This window comes from Furipterus horrens, unplaced genomic scaffold, assembly GCF_987537825.1.
Source record: "Furipterus horrens unplaced genomic scaffold, mFurHor1.1.pri manual_scaffold_4, whole genome shotgun sequence".
NCBI classification, from domain to species: domain Eukaryota; kingdom Metazoa; phylum Chordata; class Mammalia; order Chiroptera; family Furipteridae; genus Furipterus; species Furipterus horrens.
Window position 1 is genome coordinate 17769334 of NW_028327174.1, and position 26365 is coordinate 17795698.

General features: G+C 44.0%; 1 protein-coding gene across 9 annotated transcripts in view; it reads left to right on the forward strand.

Annotated features, from left to right (window-relative positions):
- ANKS1B (ankyrin repeat and sterile alpha motif domain containing 1B) overlaps positions 1 to 26365 on the forward strand; it is an 829228-nt gene that overhangs the window by 789562 nt on the left and 13301 nt on the right. For all 9 annotated transcript variants that reach the window (XM_090272643.1, XM_090272644.1, XM_090272647.1 and 6 more), the window contains 3 exons: positions 5089 to 5100; positions 5987 to 6073; positions 14167 to 14304. In XM_090272643.1, the coding sequence (XP_090128769.1) occupies positions 5089 to 5100; positions 5987 to 6073; positions 14167 to 14304 (237 nt within the window). The remainder of the gene's footprint in view (positions 1 to 5088; positions 5101 to 5986; positions 6074 to 14166; positions 14305 to 26365) is intronic.

The window sequence follows — 26365 nt, forward strand, 5'->3', positions numbered from 1 at the left end:
CTAGAGTTCTGTTGCAGGAATGAAGACTTCTCTCCTTGAGGCTGAAAAATCACAAGATCTGTGAAGCTCTTGCTACCCATAGGAATCTGTTGGTGCATCTTTGCTCACATCTGTGGTTCTGCAAGTTCTTTCAAGGCCTCCCTGCCTGGCTCTGGGCACTGGGTTCCCTGAAAAGTTTGCTGAGCTCTGTGCACGTTGGGAGGCTGCCACCGGGGTAGTGCTGGCGTCATGCTCATTAGCAGACATGGATTCATTTGCTCATTCATTCAACATTCACGGATTGCAGCACCTGTTAGAGTGAACCCTATGAAATTGCTGATATTTAGCCATTTTTTGACCCATAAAAATGGCAATTTCATGGAGTTCAAACTAAGACCATGTGCTAGTTATTTATGGGGGAGACAAATTGAGAAAGGTGTGGGCCATCCTCAAGGAACTCCCATGCAGCAAGGGAAACAGACAACCCTGACAGCCAGGGCAGAGGTCATGGAATGCATGGGGGGAGCAAGAGGTAAGCCACCCCATTAGGCTGGGGGGGGGGTGTCAGACAAGGCTCTCCCCAGAAAGTAACGTTTAAACTGAGCTCCAGTGGGTAAGAGTTCATTTCAAGGAACTGGTTTGTGGTCTGTTTTTTATCTCTCGTAACCCCTAGAACATACCTAGTCTCACTACATACAAAATCACCACAATAATTCTTGTTTTGTGTATTAGTTTTAATCATTCGATGGTCACTTAGGGCTACCAAGCAAAATTGTTTGATCCTATTTTAATTTACTTGTTGAAACTGAATATAATAATTAAGCTTTGAAACTAAGGAAAATATTACATAGCAAAATTAACAGTACTGACAGCGCTGAATATATAACTAGAAAGCATTCTCAGGGTCACCATGTATGTGTCAGTTAAAAATATACTCAAGGTTGGATGGCAGTAGACCCTCCAGAAATCTGCTCTCCAGTCTGTACTGTAAATACACTGGAAATGGTCAGGGTATTGAAAGTATGAAGGGCCAGCGGCATGCCATCCCCACGCCCGCCTCACTCTTCTTCTCTGTGCTGATTACGAGGCATTCATGATTCCTATTAGGAACATAAACGTCAAGCCCAGCGTTACAGCTCACAGCGTAGTGCCCCGGGTCAGCAGCCTCTTTGCTCTCAGCTGCCCTTGTGATCAGAGCCTCCCTGCACCTCCGCCAGATGTTCTCATACTGCTGATTCTGCACTAGAAAATGAGAAACTCTTCATAATGTTCAGGATATGTTTTAAGGCTAAAATAAAAGCACCAATGGTCATTTCTGACCTGATACAAAAATTCCAAACTGTCATGACTAATAAATGAAAAGGGGGAAAAAATGATGGTGATCTTTATCCTTGCTGAATCCAAAAATCCCTCTTTAAAAAAAAATGCTCTAAAAATGTTTAATTACTTTACCTGTTAAAAACAATAGTCCAGGTGTCTACCTCCAGATGTGAAACTCTAATCCCTGTTCTGTGTAATGCTAGCAGACAGTGTAAACCCAAGTGCCTCATGTAAGGCTGGCTTTGAATTTAAGATTTGAAACTTGCATTTATTTCAGAAATTAACATTAACTGGATGAAAGAGGGTAAAAGGATCAGCCAAAGAACACATATGTATAACCCATAGACCCAGACAACAGTGTGGTGATGGCCAGAGGGAAGGGGGGGCAGGGGCTGGATGGAGGTGGGCAAAGGAGGAAAAAACGGGGCATCTATAATAGTGTCAGCAATAAAAATAAGTTTTAAAAAATGTAACATTAGTTCTGTAAACTACATGTTGTTTCTCTTGGAAAAGTAAAAGGATGATAATCTTCATTGGGGAAATTGTGAACAAGGTATACTTGAACAGCACTCTGATTCCCTCAGCAGGAGACCAGGATGCTGTAGAGCTTAGGTGAACTGGGGGCATCACCCATGAACTGCCTAGGGACCCAGAGGTCCTCATGACAAATGAGACTGTCCTGTGAAGCCGGCACTGAAGAGAGAGAATTTCAGGATTCTGGGGAACCTCTGGACCTCCACGGAGTATGATAGAGGAAAAAAGCAACTAGAAACAAAAGAGAACCAGAACATAGGGTTTGTCCTGAGAAAATGGGCCGGAAGAGGAGAATTCGGTCTCCACAAATAAATAAGGCTTGGATTCTTGACATCCGCATGTGGGAGTCTGGACCCTGCATCAGCGCTGCAGGGAGATCCTAGAAACCAGTGTTGCCTGGTAGTGCGTGCGCTGTGACCCAAGCAGTGAGGTCCACATGAGGTGACCGACAGGACTGCATGGCCACCCTCAGCACCGTCACTCACAGACGCCCGTGCGTGGCCCGCACCATTGGTACCCAGTGCTGCTTTCAGTAAGGAGCGTGGGGATTCTCGGTACCCTCAAAAAAAAAAAAAAAAAAGAAATGACCGTCCTTTATCTTTTCTTCTTTGTTCAGCTTGACTAAGCCTCTGACGTGGAATCTTGGTGTCGGGACAGAAATTCCTTTCAGCCAAAGAGCGTGTGCCCTGACGTGCCCTCTGCGCCATTTCTCCACTCCCTTTCACGGACACTCGCTGTGTTCTTTCCTTTGTCTGCTGCCACCTTTCTCCTGAAGTGGCTCTTCCTAAACCCAGCAACAAGTTTTCCAGTCGCTAAAGCCAGAGGTTTCATCCAGGAAACCCAATGAAAGTAGCAGCTCTTCGTGTGCCAACCACTGAGCTAGGCAGACTTATTGGTCTTTTTTAATCCTTGGGGCATCGGGCACCGATCCACCTTCTAAGGAATCTCCTTGACTTCCAGCTCTCGGGCTTCTTCCAGCTCTGCTTTGGGTTCCTTCATTGACTCTTCTTCCTGCCCCAGCCCCTAGTTAGTCCCCTTCCCCGAGGGGTCGTTCTTAGACCTCCTTTCGTTCACTCCTCCTGCTCCCACCTCCTCGGCCACCCCCTCTATGTGGGTGGATTTCCAGATCTGATTCTTGTTTCTCATTTCCTACAGGACACCTCCACCTCATGATCCCACTGAGCACATTCCAAAGGACTTCATGCAAAAGCATGCTCTCCACCAGTGTTCCTTCTCTCAGTGAATGGCCTCATCACCTCTGCCATCCTCCTGCCCACTCATCTTTCATGGCGGATCAGTTAGCAGATCCTCCTGATTGTTCCTCATCGGAACTGTGGCTCACTGGTTCCGTCTCTGGTGCCTCTACTTCAACCCTGGGTGCTTAGGGTCTCTCGTTTGAATCTGCACCGCAGCTTCCTGCCTCCCTGCACCCAGCCTCTCGTTCCTGTCCATCCAGCCACCAGAGCTGTCCCTCTACAACACAAATTTGACTGGGTCACTCCCTGCTCAAAAGCTGCCAGTGACTCCTAGCGCAGCAAAGCAGGTCACCGTCTTCCAAACCTGCCGCACCAGCCTCATCTCCCACCAGTTCCCCATATTTTCTGTTTCCAGGCATGTGTGTGTGTGCATGTTGATGCTGCTGCTAAACAACCTCTCTTGTCCTCTTTTGCCACCTGGAAAATTCCTATTCATCTTTTAAAAGCCAGCTCAATCACCCCTGGCAGGCAATTAGTGTTTGTTGAATGAATGAATGAATGAATGAATGAATGAATGAATGACTTGCCCTACTCTCGCATGCAGAATTAGGCTCTCCCTGCTAAGTACTCTCTCTCTCTCTCTCTCTCTCTCTCTCTCTCTCTCTCTCTCTCTCACCTTATCAATGTTTGTATTGCACAGCAGCTGTTCATTGGGTCAGGCCTGGCTAGGAACATGCTGCTCTTCCTCTCCCTCTCCTAGGGCAGACACCCTCCCCAGCCCTCTTTCCCATCGAGCCCAGACAGGCTCAGAATCCTTCTCCGCACAGCGCTTCAGACAGCCCTTTTCAGCAGACTACAGCTTGCACACAATTTGAGGCCCCTGTTTGGCGGCCCCTGAAGTAGACTCAGTTTTTCCAACAATGAGCTCAGTGAGCTGCCTAATATAACCACTCAACAGCTGAAATGAATGACCAAGGGGTTTCTCTTCTCTTAATTTTTAGTTTGGGGGTGGTTCTTAATCACTACATAAATGTTGGTGTTTTAACCTTACGTTAGCTATATATTGTTTCATGTTACCAATGGATCTGTTCAGGAGAATATGTTCATGGCAAGAGATGAGTGAGATGTTTTGTTACAATTCACTGTTACTCTTTGCAAAGAATTCTTCACAAACACATATTCAGTCCACCGGACCATATTGCGTATCCTGCCACAGCCCTCTCTCTCTCCAGAATCCAGCCCACTGCTTTGCCTTAAAATCAGCACAGTGTATGCCATTTCTTCTAGCCTTGCCTTTGATTTATCTTGCATGTTCTTAAGAGTGGGTTGGATAGAGCATTAAAAAGATAACAGCCTCTAACATTACATTCCAATTTCATAATATCTCTTTTTGGCAATCACAAAAGAAAACTGATGAATCTGGGTAGTTTTAAAACTAGTTAAAAAGCCCTTCAAAAGAGCTACTTTTTCCTATACTATGTGCAACACCTAATAAATATTAAGTAGTAATCCTCTATCTTTGAAACAGGTATAGTAAGTATCAAAAAGGTATGTCAAAATAATTGGGACAACGTGAAACACCTTTTCAGTGACTCATGTCAAAAACGCAATATAATCATCATTATCGAGTTCAGTGATCACCCATTCACACTGTCCAACTGAATGCCTTCTTTGATTCCAGTCACATGTCAGAATTTAAAAATGGAAAGTTGGGTAATATGTATAAATGAAGAAATCAAAAACATTCCTATTTTCCCCAAGTCCCTTAATATACACATAAGACATAAGAAGATTCTTGTGTGTCAGCCTTAAGACTGTGCAATGCAGTAACCAGAACAATGAGAAAACAGAAAAGGAAAAGGAGAGTCAGGTCTGTAGAAGCCTGCAGCAGTGCTCAGATAACAGTTTCGCTGCATCTACGTAGCACTGTAAAGCCTATTCTGTTGACTTTTTAATGAATATATGCTGTTGGTGAATTATTGAAATGGTTTCCACTCACCTTTTTATGTATTTTCTTCCCTGTTATGTTCCCACCTGTCTTATCTGGAACACCTATCAGGCTAACTGTCAGGTAGGTTCTCATGGATGTTTAACATGATTATCAGGAGAGGATCCGTGGTGGGGAGTGAAGTGAACAGACAGCTGGTGACCTGGGAGGCATGGTAAAACTGAGCAGAAAAGGCACATGCTAAATTACAGATGCACAGAGCTGCAAACTCTAAGCACATGAAGCCAGTGTGAACGTCTATTATAAGAACTTAACCTAAGAGCAGAGAGCAGTGCTAAAGGATAAAATGAGTTACCTGGATGGGCCGGTTTTGCTGTGGCTCAGAACACAGACTGTGCCCAGACAGCTTAATTGGTATCGGCTGTATTATATCCCATGTGGTCACAGTGATTCTGCTGTAAATATACTATCAGCTTTCATGGATTTGGCCAGGTTCAAGAAAAAGTCACAGTGATGTAGTTTAAATCCCTTTTTGAAACATGTATTTAGACATCCCTTGCCCCTTGACAAAAGAGAGTGACTAGGAAAAAGGAGTGGGAGCGTGCATGTTATTAATGCTAAACTCACCCTTGGAGTTAAATCTGGCACGAGTTAACTCGAGTCAAAAGAATCATCGCTTGAAATTGCAATAGGAGACAGGGCTGTTCATCTCTCCCTTTGGAGTCGGGGGAAAGGCGTATTCCTTCACCCACATGAAGCAGCAAAACAAGCTCTTTTTAGATCCTGAAGTGCAAGACGGACTCCTTATAAGCCCAAACCATAGCTAAGCCCAGGAGATGGGAGGCATTCATTTAAACTAGTGTGTTTGGTGCATTTTGGGTTGGGGTGTGTGTGTGTGTGTGTGTGTGTGTTGTTGAGCTCATTTTTATCTTTCAAGAGAAAAAAAAATATGTACTTCAGTTGCCATGCAACACAAACTGCTCTGACAGCTTTCTAATTTTAATTTCAGAAGTCTACAGAGCAAATGAAGAAGGTCCCTACTATTATTCTCTCAGTCTCATATAAAGGAGTCAAATTTATTGATGCAACAAATAAGGTGGGTACCACATGTCTCCGTGACTTAGACCCCCCAAGTATAGAATCTAACATCCTTTGCTTCCCATCATGCCCAACATGCCCCATTTCAATCACCCCACCCCCAAACTTCGTGCTCCCTAAACACAAGTGTGGACATGCACTCAACATACACAGAAGGACACGTTTCATTTGGGAGGCTTGATCTGGATTCCTATACATACTCTGCTTTCACTTTTTCATGGTGTCTTCTCTAATAGACGGTAGCCACTTATATCAGGCATGTCCCTTTGGACCCAGAGAACATTAGAACAGAAAAAAATCATGTGTAGAATGGAAATGCAGCAGTGTCTTCATTCTTCTGTCCGAGGAGGTGTTACCAGGGGTGGGGCTCGAACAGTTGACTTTCCACTTCTCTGGCAACATGTGTGTCCTTTCTTTTGATACATGCAGTGAATACCTCACACAAGGAACACATTCTATGACTTGGGTATTTTATAATTGTGTTTAATTCTCGGCTACTGAGATGGAAAAGAGAATTTCAAACTGTATTGTTTTCTTAAGAGACACAATCAGAAAAGAAACCCAGGCCATGCTGGGATTCTGCTGGGACATCGTACTCACAGTGGGAAGAGTTTGGGGACCCTAAGGTTGAAGGTGGACAACTGGGTTGCATTTTACATAAAAGATGTTCTAGAGTTCCTTTTTTGGCAAAGATGACAGAGTGCCAGAAAGCTTAGGTGTGAACATTCTCCCTCTCCATAAACAAAAAGCTGACTGGCTCCGTCTGATGAGCTTTATTGCTACACCTTCCAACTGGTACAGTATAGAAGGAGGGGAAATGAGGTGATTGCGACTGGTGAACATCATTTGTTTCCTGGACATCCACTCAGACCTCCCCCTGGACCCACTGCATTTGGGAGAGAGGGAGCAGACAGTCATGAAATGGGTGAACTTGAATAATGGGAACTTAGGACCAGAGCAGCTAGATTCAGATACAGTGGGGTGGGGCGGGGGAGGGGTGGAGAAGTCCCATGGGCAATGATGCTTGGGTGTCTGTAATAAACCTGAGCATCCGAATCAACCAACTTGAAGTTTGTTTCTTGTGGTTTGGTTTTGTTTTTGTTTTTGTTTTCGTTTTGTAACAGGAAGTTGCTGCATTAGCAGTCAGATATGCCCAAGCTCCCCAAATCTACTTCGGAAAACAACCTCCCAGTTTTAGAAACAGTGCTGAAAACCAAGCAGAAAGCTTATAAGCCGGCATGATCATGCTGGCTGACAATCTCCAAAGCACACTCAGAGGCAGATGCCTTATGAGGAATGTTGACTTTAACTCTGCAATGTGTTGGTGACAGTTATGGTTGTCAGGTTACCATTTTGGAGACTTAATCAGAAAAACACCAATCGATTTGCTTTTTTATCTCTTGGAAGCATTTTTACTGGTGCGTAAACTTACATTATCCTTAAATTATAGTCATTTGGTTTAAAAAGTTCTGAAATTCTCTGGAAGGCTCATTCACGATGTCATTGCTGTTGCTGTATCTAAATTACAAGGAAGGCTTTGGCATTGGGCTTTCTTTTCCTAACCCGGAGCAACTATCTCCACCCCATTTGCATTTGAAAACTATGAATAGCAATATATTTTCAGTGTATGAGTTTGACGCTCTCTTAGATTAGCAAGCTTAGCAGGCTTGGATTCTGACAGTTTCTAAACAAGCAGTGTTTGCCCTGCGACGTTTCCAGAGTCTTAAGGCAGTCATTCAAGGAAGCTGGTGGCATTTCTGGGTGCATCTGCATTAATAGCATCCTCTCTAGCCCACTCTCCATAATCAGAGGGATGAGAGAGAGCTTTGTCAGCTCTGTTACATTTAGCTTATGGGCACATCAAGGTTTGTAGAACAAGATCTTTATACCTTGGGGAGACACTCCAGCTTCAATTGCCAATAATTGATAGAGCTCCATTCACAGATGACTATTCTTTGGAAGTATAAGCACCAGAAGATATGCAAAAGGCAATTTTGTGTGAATAAAGACACTAAATAAAAAAGGCCAGCATATCTTTTAAGTCCTCAGGGTGGCCCTCTGCATAACTTCAAATCTAGAGCAAAGGTGAAGTGCATATAAGGAGAGCCAACCTCGTTATGACTGTATGATGACATGTGCCTGGATTTTGCAGCAATGTGGGGACACTGACCTCAACTGGCTATCCAGGGACCCCATTCCCTGGCCTAACACTTTGTTACTCCACAGCTGCCTTCCACCAGCTAGTCTGAAGTGTGTTAATTTCTCTTCCATTTCTCTTAGCCCCCTTTAGACTGTGTGAAAGGTAAACCCTCCTGCAAGGCATTGCTTTCCTTTTACTCTAATAAGTGGCTTTGGCTGAGTTCTCGGGCAAGGGTTTGGTGCCTATTGTAAACTCCAATTTCTTGCCTAGTAACTTAGGAAATGAATCACCAACCCTGAATCAAAAAGGAAGACGTGGAAAACTATTTTGAATTAAAAATGGAACTTAGAATCGGTTTGGTATTAAAATGTGGTAGAGAGCACAGCATCTTTCCGTAGCCCTGCAGCCCAGGGGCCGCTCGAGCATGACATTCAGCCCAGAGGACCAGGATTGTTTCGTTACAGACTCTGCTCCTGAATTCACGATAGCAGAGTCTTCCAGGGGTGATGCATCCCCACAGCCAGCACTAGGATGTCCGTGGTCTGCATTTGTCCTCCCTGCTCAACCCCCACTTCCCAGTCTAAATTAGGAACGGCACAGTTCCGGGGTTTGGTTTTCATTTGCTTGCTTGTTTTGAATACCAACTTCAAACAGGGCTGGCTTGTGCTGTTTTTTAGACACAAAACAATTTGGAACATTTGCCTAAATAGTGCCTGTTGTTTTTCGGAGTCAACTAAAGAGCCCATGAAGCATGAGTGCTGTTCTCATTAGCGTCGCCCACGCTGCAGTTGTCTGGAGGTATCCCTGGGCCAGGCTGCTGCCTCCACTTGGGGGCCCTACCTGTCGGAGCCCAGCGTGAGGAAAGCGGGGAGAGGCCACTTCTGGGCTCCATCATTTCATTATCACACATTCCTCCTCAGAACCAAAAATTCTGCTCTACAGCTGCCAGCCAGACATCTCTTTAGCTGTTTCTCAACATGATGAAAGGCAACAGATGGACAAACAACCTCTTCTTGTTGAAGAATGGTGCCCAACTTTCTCTCCCAAAGGGGGGGGCAAGGTGAGCCCCTCCCAGCCCTTCTCTTGAGTTTTAAAAGCTCCAGACTCCTTAGAACTTGCTTGGATATGGAGGCTGAGCAACATAAGGGGAGTGCATTTTAAACCAAGGTGTGTCCCCTGTCCCTTGCAATGACACCAGAGTGGTGGCAGTATTTCAGTAGTGAGATCCTAAATCCTCACCGCATTCGAGCACCGCAGATACAGCAAGTTCTGCTCAAACATACCTCCCTACACAAGCCATCGATAGGCATTCATTTGACAACATTTTTTTTTCAATCACAGTTTATTTTCAGTATTATTTTGTATTAGTTTCAGGTGTACAGCATAGTGGTTTTTTTTTTTTTTTAATGTGTTTTATTGATTATAATATTACATTTGTGCCAATTTCCCTTCCCTCTGCTCCCCTCCACCCGGTGGCCCCCCTCCCTCCAGTTGTCCCCCCCTTTTAGATCATGTCCATTAGTTGTGCATACAGTTCTTCTCAACCTCTCTCTGTCTATTCCATTCCCTCCTACCATGATCCTTAATGCCTATATCATCTCCCTCCCTCTCCCCATTCCCCCTCCCTGTTGACCTTCCCCCAATATGTTCCCCGTACCTATAGTTCTTTTTCCACTCTCGTTGCCTGTTTAGTTTGCCTTTGTTTCATCTCCCTAGCTTCTGTTGTTTCTTGTGATGCAGTTTTCATTTTAGATTTCATTGTCTTGATCCTCCTTTTTCTAAACCAGCCCCTTTAACATCTCATATAACAGTGGTTTGGATCTAATGAACTCTTTCAGTTTTATTTTGTCCTGGAAACACTTTCTCTGTCCTTCTATTCTGAATGACAATTTCGCTGGATAGAGTATTCGTGGTTGTAGGTTTTGGATTTTCATTACTTTGAATATTTCTTGCCAGTCCCTTCTCGCCTGCAGGGTCTCTCTTGAGAAGTCAGCTGATAGTCTAATTGGGACCCCTTTGTACATAATTCTTTTCTTCTCTCTTGCTGCTTTTAAGATTCTCTCTTTATCTTTAATTTTTGACATTTTGATTATAATGTGTCTTGGAGTGGTTCTCCCTGGGTCCAGTTTTTTTGGAACTCTCTGTGCTTCCTGGACCTGTAAGTCTTATTTCCTTCCCCAAGTCTGGGAAGTTCTCCTTTATTATATTTTCACTCAATTTTTCAAGTTCTAGTTCATCTTCCTCGCTCTCTGGCAAACTAATGATTCTTATATTGGGCCTTTTATAGCTGTCCCAGAGGTTTCTGATCCTCTCATCGTTGCTTCCCATTTCCTCTCGCTGCATTGGTTGACTGCTTGTTCCTTCTCCATATTCCAGTTTGTTGAAATGAACTCTGGATTTTTTTTCCTCACCATCTGTCTCGTATGTGGTTTTGTTCCTTTCGTTATAAGTGTTTTTCGCTTCTTTCTCATCTTTTTCCAGATCTTTTGTGAATTCTGTAAGCCACCTGATAACAATGGCCCAGAACTGAGCATCTGACAGGTTTCTTATCTGTTCATCTGTCAGGTTCTCCATCTGTTGCCTGGTGAGCTGTGCCACCGGGATTTCTATAGTTGTCTGCCTCATTTTGACAGATGCGTTTTGTTTTCTTGGGCCGGCTGTAGGGGGCAGTGCCTGTGTACTCGTAATGACCCAGCGACCGGCGCCGTTCGGCAGCCTTTCTTGCTGTGCTGTGGTGCTTTGTCGTCACAATCCAGCGACCGGTGCCTGTCCGCGACCTATTTCGCAGCCCTGTGGCGCTTTCTTTGGGGGCAGGGGTCCAAGATGGATTCACACAGTTATTCCGCTAGGAGACCGGGATCCGTCCTCCCGCCCCCCTGGGCCTCACTGTTCAAGGCGATGTGGTGGCTGCTTTCCCCAGCGTTGGGGTCGCGAGCTGCCGGGGGTTCGACTGCAGCCGGGGTTGTTCTCCCCGCCGCTGTCCCAGGTGCGACCGCAAACAGCACCGCCCCCTTTCGCTCCCCTTACCTGCCCAAAGGGCGCCACTGGTTTATAACTTCATATGTTGGGCTTCCGTGTAGTTTTATTTTCTGGAATTTCTAGTTATCCTTTGTTTTGAAGTAGTTGTATTCCTCTCTAGTTGTAGAGGGAGACCTAGCGTGTCCGTCTAAGCCTCCATCTTGGCCGTAGCATAGTGGTTTAACAATCATACTCTTTACTAAGTGTTCCCCTGATATTTCCAGTTCCCACCTGGCATCATACATAGTTATTACAGTATTATCAGCTGTATTCCATATACTGTACTTTACGTCCCGTGACTGTTTTATACCTATCAATCTGTACTTCACCTTTTTCACCCATCCCCCAACCCCCTCCCCTCTGGCAACCATTAATCTGTTCTCTGTGTTTATGAATCTTAACAGCATATTTTTAACACCAGTTAGGATGATACAATATCACTTATTTTTAATGGAGTATAGAATATTTTTATTAGTCTGCCATTCCTCCAGTTTAGACCATGGGAAGAGAGAAATAAAAGTTTTAACAGTGGGAGACAAGGCTGACTTTGGAACAGGGAGCAGCACAGAGGAGGGGAGCCTGAATGAGCAGTAAAAAGATGTCCCGGGGCTCCTAGTGAACAGAGAAGTTTTGGGGGGGGGGTCCAGAAAATCAGGGGGAGATCAAGAAGACATGGAAAAAATGTCTTAGTCCATTTGGGCTACTATACCAAATGACCATAGACTGGGTTGCTAGACAATACACACTTATTTCTCACAGTTCTGGAAGCTGGGAAGTCCAAGATCCAGTGGCCAGCAGATTCAGTGTGTGAGGAGAACCCATTCTCTGGTGCATAGATGGCTCTCTTCCTGCCGTGTCCTCACATGGCGCGAGAGTAAGCTGGCGCCGCACATGGGCACTAATTCCATTCACGAGGGCTCCACCCTCATGGCCCAGTCACCTGCCAAAGACCCCACTTCCAACCATGCATCATATTGGGGCTTAAGATTTCAAGACGTGAATTGAGAATGACCAGACACAGAGTCCATAGCAGAGATCTCCAGAGACACACTTTACCTACTCTACAATTTTGCCCAGGGCCATGGTGCTGTCACACACCCTTGAAAACCATCTAGCATGACATCTTACGATTTGGGAAGATTCAGGGAATCAGGACACTTTTCACTGTAGTATTTTCCCAGGAAGTTGATCCCCCGTGTGCTGAATGATCTCAAAAACACGAAATGCCCATTTAGTTAACAGCTGGAGTCAATGTTCTATTCCCAGTAATAGTGGCTCCTGGACAGGGGAGACCAAATCCACAGACTTCCCACGGGACTGACAGCCACCAGTGAAAATGATGGCGGAGGTTCTCAGCACCTCCTGACATTGGACCTGTAAAGACTTCGTAGGTCTTACTATTTTTAAATTTATTTTAACTCTCATTCGTGCCTAATTTAGAATTCTTGAAGAAATGTTCTCCGCATGCCAGAAGAGGATCATGACCTGCTGTTCGAAACTGTATTGTGCAATGAATGCTACTTGTTTACAGGATTCCAATTTCAATTTGAGCTATTTTTGACAGAGCACTGCATGTAGTGTCAACGTACAGGGCCCTGGTGAAGAATGTCTTAATTTAATTTTCTTTTATGTGTTAATTCTCTAATTGCCTCCCAGCCATTCAGCTTTGTAGAGTGAAGGCCACAAAGTCCTCGCTGGGGGCACTGGCAGGGAAGGACATTTTGTATGCGTTTTTAGACATTGATGGGTGTACCTGGAACATTATATTGCTGACAGGTTATTTAAGACTATTCAGTTAAAATGTAATGAGAGTAACTAAATGTACTGAGGATTTTAGATCTATGACAACTGCAAAAGCATAAATGGGTTATTATAAAATAAAAAATGATCACAATTAAGTGAAATATTTTGCTTTCTAAGTTTTCTAGCAGGGGTTTGCACCCAGTGATGCTCCTTGGTCATTGTGCTTCAGGATAATTGTAGTTAAACCTTTCCTCTCTCACCTTCCATTAGTTATTCTTAGAGGCAGGTTGGGATGAGGGCATCTGGCAGAGAGATGGCAGAAAGACATGCTACAGAGAAAACAAATGAAATTATGTTAAACCACAGTGAGATGGGTGGGGATGAGGAGCATCGCGGTTATTTGAAAGAGCCTGATCTCTGCAGTCAGGCCACCCCAGATTTCAGTCCCCGCTCTACCACATGCCTTGCATAAGGCACTTCCACGCTCTGTGGATCAATTTCCCCACCGGTGCATTGATGATAACCCCAGCACCCCTCATAGTTGTACGCAGCTGGTACAGTGAGTAAAGTGTCGTCATCCAGGGCCCCACGTCAAGCAAGGCTTCCAGGGCCAAATAGTGCAGTGTGGTGTCGCCCTCATCCCACCCCTGCACCTTAGCCTCCACGGAGCCTTCAAGAGACAGCTACCTGATGCTTCCACCTGCCTGCTGCCCGCTTCTGCACCTGCCTTTGCTCTGGGGGAGGCAGATCCGGGAGCAAGACCGCGGGCAGGAAAACAATGTGGGATCAACTTCCTCCCAGCATGCAGGTGATCCTTTCCAGACAGAGTTAGCAGGAGGCTGCCCTGCCCATCTCCAGGTGTGCGTGGGGAATGGGAACAGGAAAGTGATGATTAATACTTTTTCGAAAGAAGTGTCTGCCAACCAGACTGCTTCTGTGCGCAGCACCTGGTGAGAACCACTGCTCCAGGATGTGATTCTTTTAGATTTTTTTTTTTTCATTAAATGAAAACATTCCTTTCAGTTCTGGCTACATTTACCCATAGATAGTGCGTTGGATCATTTTGAATGTTGCTGATCTAGAACATTCTAGAATGGGAGAAAGCAGCTGCTTCCCAGGTCATTTGCTTTGGTTCTCAAATATGCTGGTTTGCAAAGGAAAACAACAGTCATTTATGTCATTTCTTCCAGAACATAATTGCTGAGCATGAAATTCGTAATATTTCCTGTGCCGCCCAGGACCCAGAAGACCTCTCAACATTTGCTTATATCACAAAAGATTTGAAGTCCAATCACCACTACTGTCACGTGTTTACTGCCTTCGATGTGGTGAGTAACTACCCTCTTTGGACAGTTTAAATATTTCCTCAAATGTACCTAAATTTTATTGAAAGCCCAACTTGCAATTAAGGTACTTGGCATATTTACCAAGTATTGGGTTGGCCAAAAAAAATTTCTTTGCTTTTTCTTTTCCGTAAGATAGCTGTAGGAGCACTTAGTTGCCTTTAACTTCATTTGAAACAATTTTGTTAGGTTGTATTGTGACAGCTGTCATATCAGCATGCATTTAAAAAAAAAACTTATCAGGATTGTGAATTTTTGTGTAGCCATTTTAATATTGAAAATGGGAGAAAATACACAACATTTTCAGCATAGTATGCTTTATTATTTCAATAAAGGTGAAAACAATTGAAACACATAAAAAGAAAAAAAACACTTGTACAGTGTATGGAGAAGGTGCTGTGACTGATCAAACATGTCAGAAGTGGTTTGTGAGGTTTCATGCTGGAGATTTCTCTCTGAACAGTGATGCCCCACAGTCAGGTAGACCAGTTGAAGTTGATAGTGATCAAATCGAAACATTAATTGAGAACAATAAATGTTATACCACATGGGAGATAGCCAACATACTCAAAATATCCAAATCAATAAAGTTATTGGTGAAAGTGAAAAATGTGTCTTCTATTTTAAAGAAAAAACTAAAGGAACTTTTTGGCCACCCCAATATTAAGGTATACCCAGGGTAAGGTATTGCAGACTCAGTGTTCCTGAGCTTTGTCTATAGAATTCCACATCTACCCAGTACCTGAAATGTCATTGCTAATTTCATTTTTCAGATTTGATGAATCCCTTTCTTTCTCTGGTATCAAAATATAATAAATGTCTTCCAGCCTCTTTGTTCCTTCACTATGTCTGTAGGTTTCTCTGGTTGCCATTTCTAAATAGTAGGACATCATACTCTGGGTTTATTTGGAAGAAAAATAAGTTCTGGTGCCTCATACAATACTTGTGACTTTCTATATTGAATAGCAATCAAAAAAATAACTGGGAACACCAAGGTTTGGTCATTTCCTTATTTGAAAGTTAGTCTTATAATGTCCTCCGGTGTCATACCGCTTATAGTCTTATTTGTCCTTAAGTCTAAAAATTAACCCATATATTACAAACTTGGAAAATGAAAGCAACTCTAGAAAACAACAAGTGTTCCTTTAACACACACCCCCTCACGACGGTACCAACTGACGGAGGGTAGCACTAATATAGTGTATTTGGGCATTCTGCGTTTGAAGCAGACAGAACAGATATGCCTATAACCAGGAAATTATTTATAATCAGGAGAATTCCAAAATGTCACTGCAATTTGACAGTTCTTCTCTGTTCAATGAGTTTGAAATATACATTATTAAAGAATTGCATAAATACTGCCTTATAATATATTCTTGGGAGTTCAATGTCATGGTTATGACTGATTGAAACAGTATTTGAGTTCTGACAAACATGCATGGACCAAGGATGACCATAATGCAAAATGTACACCGTTCTGAGGTGTGTGAGACTCACGCTCAGGGCAATCGTATCAATCTGCAGGTGGCGCATCCCCTTCAGTTTTTGAGTACTGAAAACAGGGAAGAATGTTCCTGTGTCTTTAAAAAAATTCCCTCTCTTTTGGGAGGCATGAGGAGAATAATATAAACAGGGCATGTAGTAACAGTAAAGACTGCAAAGCAAAGCCCTCAAAGGCTGCTCTCAGTATCTCCAGATGTGTTTCTTTGCAGGGATCAACGGTGTTGATTAAATTCATTTCAGAATTATGTTTCTGGTGACTTATAAGCATAACCTGCCATTCTTGGGAAATGCAGTTGTTTCTTTAAACAGCGAAATTCCATTCTACCCACATATATTCATTCTGGTTTGCATGAAACACCTCTTTTCATGGCAGTTGAATGGGTGTCACGGGAAGAACACATGGATCAGAGTTCACATCCCGCTGCAGCCACCTGCCCCCTGATCTTAGATCAATTGTAGGTCTTTCCTGCGTTGGTTTCCTGTGTGTATAAAGTAGGTCCAAGGATTAACACCTCCCAGTTTTTCACTGGGATAGAAATGAAGGAATACATGTAGAGCACCTCACAAAGAACAGGCATTCAACATGAGTTCTGTCCCCTCCTGTTCTCTCTCCTTGCCTCCTGACATCACAGTTGACAACCTGGCCTTTTTTCTGCTAAAAGACTAGGCTAGATTTGCCAGGAGTGTGTGTTTGTGGTCCAGAGTTTGCCCACTGCCCTATAAAAGGGCTGAAGAAATAGAAAATAATAAATAAATAAAGTTAGAAATCCTAGAAAGAAAATATTGACGCTGCAGGTCTCCCATTGGTATATTGCTTCTATATGGTGTTTTCACTGAATGTCAATATTAATATTCCGATACCTTTCAGGCTGAATTCCAGCCTTTCCTTGAGTATTGCAGCATTTCTTTCTAAATTGTTTTTTACAGTATATATTATATTTTGCCTTAAAAAGAGTATTCAAACATTATCTGAACATGACAATACTGGGGTGAAACATGGGGGAAAATAGTGAAGTGTTTAGTTTTAAGATCAGCATGATGTCACAGATACATTTGGAAACTGTGGGGAAAATTACTTCATCTTCTCTGTTTTCATCCAGTTGTTTAATTTAATGTAGACATTCACTAACTTAGGATTCTGGTATCCGCTCCAAATGGTTCTCATCTTAGAACACAAACCCACCACTTTAAATCCTATTTAGGTGAACCGTTTGTCTAACCTCAAAAAGAGTAACAAGGGCCACCAGTCATGACCTGGCCTTTGAGCAATTTTGAGATGCAACGAGCTTTGCTGGCATTAAAAAAAATAGCCTCTTTGAGCATGGATTTTGTTTCTTTATGTAGGACAGTTCAATATTCAGTCCAGTCTTAAAGCCTTGAAATTCTTTTGATACAGTGCAGTCCCCTGGGCTTCCCAAATGCTGAAAGGAAGGAAGGAAGGGAGGGAGGGAGGAAAGAAAGAAGGAAAGAAAATACCCTAAGTATACATTTAATCTTTCAGCTGACCTGTACGAATACATATACATTTTAAATTGCAAAGTTACCACCATTTTGACCTTGGAGACCTTTTATGGGTCACAAAATGGTTTTATAAGTGTCTGCTACCATCAAGAAACTTCAATGATGTCCAGGATGCTTCCAGTTTATGGAGAGTTAGATATGAAATTCAGACCATTTTCCCATAGAAATCCTGTGACCTGGGAAAAGAGGCCCAAGCTCCCCACACCCCCACCCCCACAAGAGCTAGCATGTGAGTTTACGGGACACTGCTGAGTCTGATATGCTCAGACTCTGGCTGGGGCAGCGGGGGGCGGGGTCGCGTTGCAGTGTGCTTTTTCCCAAGTTCATTAGGCCGCGATCACCTTTTTGGGAGAGTACCCTGCAGGGGAGGTGTTCTGCAGAACACGCTTCAGGAAATACTTTATGATCTCTAAGCCTGTCTCCATTTCTGAAGAGTCTGTGCTGAATTCTGCTCGTGATATTTTCAGTTTTAGATGACAGGTAGATGACAGTGAAAACACTAGAGCAAAAATGGAATTAGGGTTCCCAAGAAAAACAGCCAGCCCATCCCTATTGGCAAGCACCAGGCTTACTCTGCCTTCTAGGCTCACAGTCTGTGGCAGCTGATTTCTAGTCACACGTCTAACTTGCTAGGCCCAGAACACACCTCTCAGAACAAAAGGCTTCCCAAACTCCACCTTCCAAGCAGTGAAAACTTGGGGTAGACACGAAGGATGTGTTATGGGACTAGAAGTTGTGGGGTTAAACACACAGATTCAGCAATACTCTCCACCTCTCAAATCTCAAATGAGGGAAGGGGAATTCTGCTAGAATTACAGGGAGCGGTGGGGGGCCCAGAAGGTGGGTAATGAGTATTTCAGGGTCACCAGATCCCAAGGCTGCAGTGATCCTCCTACAAAGGCCACGATCCTAAGAAACATATATAATAACCAAGGTAACTTGGAAACTATTGTCTTCTATATATTATTTACTCAGTCCAGATTTCTAAGTCATAAAATTGAGGTGGATAGATCAGAAAAATTTTGATGCATTCTCTGTGGGAGTACTAGATCTATTTTAAAAATCTGGGAAGGACCTCATTCAATAGTTTTACAACAGGAAAGGTTTTTGTGTGTGAGTGTTTTTTAAGAGCATTAAAGCCATGACTGCTGCTAGACCCTTGCTAATTCTCACTCCTTTATAAAAGAATATATTTGCAGTTTTTGGTATTTTTAACCCTGCTCATCTTTCTCCTACTTGCAACTTCCAGATTCTGTCATCTCCAGGGTGGTGTGGCTTAGACTGGCTCAGGAACGTGTAGGGAAAGTCGGAGTCATGGTGCTGGTGGGTGGTGTATGTGGGAGAAGCACTCTTTCTTTCCTGTGCTTTCTTGGCTGAATGTGGACCATGAAAGGATCTCAGCTGGAGAAACAGAAATGGCAAAATGCAGGCAAACATGGTCCACAGACATTTGGTAGTACTCTACCATTAATACGTAACAGCAAGCCAAAGAAGGAAGGAGGAACTCTGTGCTTGAGTTGACTAGAATCAGTCACATGGTCATGTTCAATGAGATATCTGCCAATTTCTGACTTTGGCTCTGCTACAAGTTTCTGTCTTGGTTTTCTTATCACTTTAATGAAATTAAAATTCCTGAGCCCTTTTTTGTCCAGTTTTACTGAGAGATAATTGACATAAAACATTGTATTCATTTTAGGTGTACAACATAATGATTTGGTATATGTACGAGGTCTGTCCAGAAGGTATCCAGCCATGTAGTATGAAAAATAGAAACATTTATTAGATACAAGAAACACTGTACATAGGACAATGATACCTCAGTCCCCTTCAAAGTAGGCACCTTGGAACCTCACACAGTTCTCCCAATCGCCATCAGCTGCCCCATCCTATTTTCCTGAATCTCACCAATGGTCTGAAATCTCTTCCCTTTCAAAGGTAATTTTAGTTTTGGGGAAAACTAGAAGTTGCAGGGCACCAAATCTGGACTGTAGGGGTACTGAGTCACCTGGGTGATTCAATGTTTTGCCAAAACTGCACGAGACGTGATGCATGAGTGGGCACATTGTCCTGATGAAGCTGCCAATCACCAGTTGCCCATAGCTGCAGCCTTCTGAATCATCCAAATAATTTCAGCAGAGGAGTGTTCAAGCTTAACGTAAAATTTGATGCAGATTCATTTTGCCACTCAGTCATTTTGAATGCGATGGCCACACAGTACACATGCTCACTCAATGGCATCTACCGCCCCCACTGACAAGTACAGTGAAGTCGTCACTGTTCACACATACACATTCCAGTCCACCCTCCTCGGCTGTCAGGTTACATCGATGTCACACAAACTCTTCTCGTTATTTTAACAATGGCTGGACTTTTTCTGGACAGACCTCATATATATTGCAAAATGATCGCCACAATAAGTTAATTCATCACCTCACTTAGTTGCAAATTTTATTCCTTATGATGAGAACTTTAAGATCTACTCTTATAGCAACTTTCAAATATACAACACAGTATTGTTTACTATGGTCACCATGCTCTGTGTCATGTTCCCAGAACTTATTTTCTTATAACTGGAAGTTTGTACCTTTTGACCGCCTTTGCCCATTTCACTCTTTCTTGAGCTCTGAGATTATGTCCTCGGAGCAGTTTAAAGTTCCTGACAAAAAGTTTTTTTGGCTTATGTTGCAGAGGTTGTCCACAAAGCGGGAACTTAATGATGCAAAAGAACTTCTCTGGTTGTTGATGTTAGGTGACTTCTGAGAACTAAATTAATATTATGCACATGGAGCGAGGTGGTCTCTTTCATTCTTTTTCTCATTTTCTCCACCTGAAAATGGCCCTCAACCTCTTTGATTATGATACGATGAAGTACATGACAACATAAGAACATGTTAAAGTGCATAGAATCCTGAAGGTGGAACTGTAACACTCCGCCCTGTCTAGTCTCCCACTTACAAAGTGACAGACTAGAGGTCAAGGAGAAGCCCTGCCCCGCCCTGTGCAGCCAGCTGAAACTCATCAACAAGGCCTTGTGGCAGGAGGCATCCTGATCCCAAGAGCAGCAAATGGCCCTGACTGAATAAAGCAGGCAGCACCTGCAGCCCCATAATCTCACACCACCAACCCCTACCCCCACCAAAGAAATAAATAAATAAATTAGCACTGCTCGGTTGCATCTATCCAATTTCTTCTCCATTGGAATAAATCGTTGCGAATTAACCAAGCCGAAAAGCCAAATGTGGGTGGTTATTCAGAGAATTGTAGTCACTTTTTTTCTCATCCCTATTTTGGAGGAAAGGGGGCGGAGGGGAATAGATGTTATAAGTGCCTTAAATCGATCCCCTTTTTTGTAAAGTTAGGAAGTAGGCATTCTGATGATTATTTTTTTGTAGATCCTTTTTCAGCATTCATACATGTATTCATTATAATCCCCCCCCCCCCCCAAGTAACTAAAAATCAAGTGCTGTGTTTAGTGGTGTGGCCTTTAGAATCAGCCTGGTTTTCAATCCCAGGTAAGCACTGCTTAGCTTTCTTGTTTGGGCAAGAATGCCTCTAATCCTGAATTTGCTCACCTGCAGTCTAGAGCTAACAATAGCACCCCCCGCCTGCAACAGTTGTGAGGACTGACTCCATGAGATGGCACAAGCCGGTCCCCAGCACCTGGCTTTCTGTTGGCCCCGACCGCTGAGAACAGGAGAGCAGTTTCGGTGGGGGTCGTGTTCCTTCTTGTCAGACGCCGCGTGAGGATGTCTGCCCCAGTTCTTGGTGTACAGCTGTTAGCTGTAACAGTCTGTCACAGCGGAGGGAAAAAGTCAGGGTCCGTATAAAACACATTTCCTGAGTGCCTTCCATGAGCCAGGCCCAGGTGCTGGCTCTCCAGGGCTTGTAGTTCAGTAAGAGAAGTGGGACATGACAAAGAGTTGCAGTAAAATATTTTCTGTGCTCTCCTGGAGTTGGGCCAGCACCCAGCAGGGCAGGGGGCTCCCCAAGGAGTGGCGCTCTGGCCGGAAGCTGAGCGTTTAGTTTGTGTGAACATGGGTTTAGTTTGGAGCCACGACAACTCATTAATTCACTTTGGAATGATGAGCTCGGAGCATTGGACAAGCACCTGCAGTAAAGCAAGGAAAAGTCCCTTATATCTACTGCGTTTGCTAAGCCAAGGAAGTGGACGTGTCCATTTGAGAAAGATTTTCAGCAACGGGGATTACAATGAAAAGGGTTGAATTTTGATAAGGGCCCCTTTGGAAGGCATCACACATTAGCGTAGAGCTAGCTGTTGCTTCCACCAGGGGCTTTACTTTTGATGAGTGGGGAAAGGGTGAAACCTAGCAAATCTCTCCTCTGCACACCTTTTTCCCAAATCCCTGCCAAGGATGGGATTAAGATTGTTAGGTCATGCTTCCCTTCTGCCCTCACCAGGCAGCGCCTCCAGGATGGGTGCTATCCAGCCACTTGAGGCTGTGTTTCCATGAGGACAGGTGACCATGGAGCACAAGTGAGTGACCTCTGTGGAGAACCTGGAATGTGACATATAAAAAATAAAAATTAAAACAAGTCATGGTTTAGTGAGCAGGACCCAACCTCCTCTCCAAGTCTTTCGCTGAAATGATGGGCACTCATGTACCCTGGGGGAGGCGTGAAGTTAAACCTTAGCAGATACCATGGGATGCCCTGCCACCTTTAAAAATCTGGTTTTTGGAGAACGTTTGATGACCTGCAGAAACCATTCGTGATTTAACGTCATGTGAAAAAGAAACTTAGGAAACTGCACATGAAGTCTGGTTCTAATTTTGTTTGTAAATTCACATATATAAATATTCACATAGCATATAGAAGTATTTGTGTATATATACAAGTGTAAGAAGAAAATACAACAGAATGTTGCAGTAACAATTCCAGCAGTAGAATTTTATAGGTGTTTTTTTATTTTCTTCTTTGTGTATTTTCAAATTTTTCTATTTTTTAAGATTTTATTTACTTAATTTTAGAGAGAAGGGAAGGGGGGAGAAGGAGACAGGAGAAAGAGGGGGCGAGAAACATAGATGTGCAAGAGATACATCAATCAGTTGCCTCTCAGCCCACAACCCAAGCATGTGCCCTGGCTGAGACTCAAACCAGTGACCCTTCGGTTCTCAGGCCAGTGTTCAATCCACTGATCCACACCAGCCAGGGCATATTTTCAAAATGTTCTACATGTACCCCTGTTATAATTGGGAGGAAGTATTAATTTCGTGATTCTTTTAGTTACCTGAAATTAGCCCTAAAGAAGCTGTCTCAAATGTGAACAGAAATAAAAAAGCAGCAGCAGCTATGTGCATGTTGGCTAGTTGACATGTCTGCCTGGGACCAGATAGGCATCTTAGCGGAATGCCTGATATTTATGTCTAAATGCTAAAGACTTGTGATTGGGCAGTATTTGTTTCTATAGATGTAATTGATCAAGATTAGTTTCTCTCTTGCACTTGAGAACTAACTATAAGTAGAGCTAAGGAGATGTCAATGAATTCTGTGAATATGCCCAGAACATTCTGTTATTTTTGCCTCAAGACGTGGGTGAAGCATGTTGTAGACGAAGCTTACCCCAGGTCTTAAAAAACATAAAGTACAAGTGAAACACAGCCAAGAGAGAAATGTGGCTTCTTTCTGGAGACCTCACAGAGGACCCAAATCGAAAACCATCCTCCTTTGTCTTCAAGTGCCCAGTGGCATTGCCTGCGTTTGTTCATCCAGACCTGCCTGTGGGAGAAGGTAGAAGGAAAGAGGACACTCCTGCCATCCAGCTACCCTTATCTTACACTTCAGGAGCAAGCCTTCTTATCTCAGGGGCCTACCAGGCAGCTTCCTTTTCTAAATTCCTCCAACAAATGCTTGTTGAGCACCTAAGCCCGAGAGATGCAAAGTCAGATGAAAATAGAGCCCTCAGGGAGCTCAGTCAACTGGGAGAATTGGGCCTATAAAGAGAAAATCTTAATAAATACCATGTAGTAAGCAGAGCTGTACCCAAGATGCTGTGGAGCCACCTGAGGAGGGGCACCTGACTGAGCCCCGGGGATGGGAACAAGGGGATTCGGGGAAGGCTTCTGAAAGATGGACCTCACGCGAGTCTTCAAGGATGAGCAGTAACTCACCAGGCAAAGATAGGAGGTGGGAAACGGATGTGCTGCCAAAAACAAAAGCCATTTTCCAAAAGGCAAGATCCTTGGCCATTTGGAATAGTTTTGGGGGGAGTTGTTGCAATGAGGACCTTCCCTGACATGGAAGCCAGACCCTTGTCCTTGCCTCTCTCAGTACTGACTGGTAGATTGCTGAGCTCTCAGCCTGGCCTTTGCGTGATGTGCTACTATTTAACATACGCCCACGGGACACACGTCTCTACACTGAATCCCTGCATGGCTGGGTGAAAACAGACAACAGCTTCTCATCAGAGAATCCTGGAGCCGCCAGGGTAGAAAGGTCAGCTGTTCCAGACCCCCTTCTCAGTGCCATCTCCTCAGTGGTAGTGATGGGTGGTGCCGGTAGGTAGCCCATGGTGGATTTAGCCCAGGAGGGGGATCCAGGTATGGTCTCGGTCCATCGGCACTGGTGTAGCGGACCTCTGAGGCTTCTCGTGATGCTGCTGGCTTCTCCGCCTCGCCCCGGGCGCTTCCCTGCACAGACATGGCTCTTGCCTGAAAGTCTGCCTTTGTGCAGAGGGAGGGCCTCTGCTGACCCCCGGAGACCAACAGATAGCCAGGTCTGGGCCTGTAGCTTCCCAAGTCAATGGAATTAGCACACTTATTTTGTTCTTTCAATTCCAGTCCGTAAAATGTGGTGGCGGTTTTTTTAATTTCATGAAAAATGCTAGCAGACAGGTCAGAATGGTCTACTTGTGAACAGCAGCCTCCCAGCCTCCCTGTGGTGTCCCCTCCCCTCCCAGCTCACTTCCTTTTCGGTCGCTCTCACCAGATGATAGGGAGGCTTCTGTCTGATGTACCTTCTTAGCCATTTTGGCAGCCATGGGTTAAGCGAAGTAAGCTCTGGAATCAGTGTTCATGTGAACAAATGGGCTCCGTTGCCATGCCTCCTTCCATAATGGATTCAGGCAGCCTGCACAGATAGGTAGGATAAACCTGAAAAGATAGACACACAGATCTGAACTGGGGAAAATAAAGACTAAAAGGAAGATCAATACCAAGGGGAAAAAAATTTTAACGTCGACATGCAGACCGCAGAGTTCTACGTCCTTATTAAAGCTGAGCCACAGATTTGGTTCTCACCTTCCTGGAGGTCAAGACCAAAAGGGAAGTACAATCATTAGATGCTTGATACTTTTTTGTTGAGTGTACCACATGCTCTCAGAAAACAAAACTTCAATGAGACTAGAAGAACATTTTGTCCTGGGTCTCCATGAAGGGTTATTGTGGGATAGTCTTACCCAGCATTCATACAGTGAATGTCTCAAACCTAAGACGGTTCTTTGGAGGGTCCTTCAGTGACAGTGGGGGCAGAACACCGCAGACTTCTGACAGCAATAAGGCAGGATAGCCCAGGGGCCCAAAACTCTGCTCATCTGAAGTCAGACATGGGTTTGAATCCTGCCTCTGGCCCTTATTAGCTGGATGAACTTGGCTAAGTTAATCAGCCTCACAGATCATGAACTTCTCATACGTAAAATAGGGATGATAATTCCTCCTCTGCTAAGTGGTCGTGAAGGTTGGATAATCACATAAGGCACTTAGCTGGTACCTGGACGTAGTGAGCAGCCGTGTGACCGTTGCTGCAACTACCACTTCATCATCCCCATGAGAGGAAGTAGACAGGTTCAAGTTCACAGGTGGTCTGGCTTGCTGCCGGGATCAAACCTAGCATAGCTACAAGGGTGGATTGACTGCATGCCCACAAGTTAATGTCCACAGACAGCATTCCCCATCCGGGCTTGAGAGGAATTGTGCAGTAAGAGGTCGACCATTTGCTCACCACCTGGAGTAGAGTTATTGGGGTTCCAGGATAAAGGAAGAGTTGGGTGTTCTAAAATTCAGCTGAGCAGATGTTAGACTTGACATCCAACATGGAAACTGAAGGGCGTAAACAAGATTGTTGGCCAAATGAAGGGCCAGCCCGCTGGTACATGGAGGTGAGCCACAGTAACACCTGCAAACAGGGCCTGGCTTTGGCCTGGAGAGCAGTTCCCAGCCCTCTCTGCCAGAGAATGGGGAGGCGCTAAGAACCCCGAGGGGACAAATAAAGAATGAAGACGCTTCTTTTGAGCTGAAAGTTTTTCTCTTGCTTTTAATTATCAAAATAGAAAAGGCTTACTTTTTAGATTGTAAAATTAATCATTTTCATTTGAATAAAGTTCAAAACATACAAAAAGTATCAAAAAAGAAAAACCATCCACGGTCCAACATGCAGTGATAACCACTAGTAACATTTTGATATGTAATATCTGTGTTTTCTGTGCACACAGACAGAAACCACCTATGTTTGTATGTATATATTTTTTCCTTAGTCTTTTAACTAGTTTTTCCTTTTTTAAGTTTTTTCTTGATTTCCTTGTAACTAGTTTTTTAAATGACTCAATTTTCATTTTAAATGACTGCTTAGTGTTCCACTGCAAGTCTCTATGTAGAGTACTTAATCAGTCCCCTATTAATGAAAACTTTAAACACTATAATGAATATTCTTGCAAATGTGCCATTGAACCCTCGAGCCAAAAAGATTTTCAAACCAGGAGTTTCCAACACAGAAAAATCCTAGTGGTGCACCGGTTAATAGAAATTAATTACCTAGTGGTCAGAGCTTTTCCTAGGGGACAGATTTCCCACACACTATGCTGCAGTTCTTCCTAACAACGCCAAACTGATGAGTGCGCTGGGTATAGCCTGTGACTAGGATGCAGGAGGACGATGGGAACAGCTCTCTACCTCTCCGTGAGCCTCCCCTGTCCCATACCATTCAATGAGCTCTTCCTGGACACTCCCTGCAAACCAGCAGGCATTGGGGACACAGCCCACGTCCATATCCATGGAGGGGGCTCAGCCCA